Source organism: Morone saxatilis, unplaced genomic scaffold (genome assembly GCF_004916995.1).
Source record: "Morone saxatilis isolate NCDOM2014 unplaced genomic scaffold, NCSU_SB_2.0 Contig11, whole genome shotgun sequence".
Classification (NCBI taxonomy): Eukaryota; Metazoa; Chordata; class Actinopteri; family Moronidae; genus Morone; species Morone saxatilis.
In genome coordinates, this window is record NW_023339663.1 from 5,685,345 (window position 1) to 5,686,359 (window position 1,015).

Genomic DNA, 1,015 nt, shown 5'->3' on the forward strand with positions numbered 1-1,015 from the left:
ACACTTGAATGGTAATCATTTGGCACTTCAAGGTGTATTGTGTATATTCTACAATATCTTATGTATATAATGGCTTTAATAGTATAACTGAATGTTGTCCTGTCTGTTTTGGCTCACCAAGGCAAGTTCCTAATAATGTTGTTATAATAGCAATAGAGTTAACTCAGTTCAACATAGTCAAAGACTGGCGGTCATTTTTTATTATTAATAGTCAGTATGGCTTGGTTGGGACAGATTTCTTTCAGCATTAGGGTTCATTTCCAAATCACTGAAAATGTTTTGTTTTTTCCTTCAAGAGCCATTCTTCCTATCCCACTGCATCATTTCGTTCAGGTTGCACAGTACAAGTGATCTCTGTTTCACACACTTGAATATTTTCACGAGCGTGCCGTGTGAAGCTTCTATTATCTCTCTACCCTGACGTGATCTCTTACCACTCGCAGTAGCCTCCTCTGCTCCTTGAAGGTGGCACAGCAGCCCAGCACGCCTGTTACCATGACGATGGCTCCAGCCAGGACCAGTATGTAGGCGGAGGCAGCGTAGGTCTTGGAGGAGAGAAGGCTGATGTAGTCGCTCTTCTCAACCAAGGTCCAAACACCCACCGCCATCACAACGCCCCCTGCCAACTGGGAGAAGAGCACATGATAAGAGTCTGATGTCTGCCAGTGAGACTCTGGTCCCCAAAACAGCACAGACAAAAACAGAGAGTGACAAAGAGGTTTAAATTATTTATCCTCCAAGTCGGCTTCAGAGAGCCGAAGGAGGAGCCTGCAGTGAGGGCCTTTCAATTGTTGAATGTGAACGGATAAAAACGACCCACCGCTGCCACACAAGATAATCTAATCTTGAATTAGTTTATGTTGCAAGATAATTGTGAATGAGCTGACTGGAGCTGCTGAGGTTCGTAAACCAGGGCTGTCACTGCTACTGTGGTCTGATAAAAGCATCAACGTAACTGCAGCCGCAGCGATTTGTCAGGTAATTAGACTGAACATTTGTCAATCACTTAATTTGC

At 43.9% G+C, this 1,015-nt stretch overlaps 1 protein-coding gene across 1 annotated transcript in view; it reads right to left on the reverse strand.

Annotated features, from left to right (window-relative positions):
• LOC118321202 (CD151 antigen-like) overlaps positions 1-1,015 on the reverse strand; it is a 22,233-nt gene that overhangs the window by 13,702 nt on the left and 7,516 nt on the right. Inside the window, exon 3 of the mRNA XM_035652428.1 lies at positions 435-626. Within this exon, the coding sequence (XP_035508321.1) occupies positions 435-626 (192 nt within the window). The remainder of the gene's footprint in view (positions 1-434; positions 627-1,015) is intronic.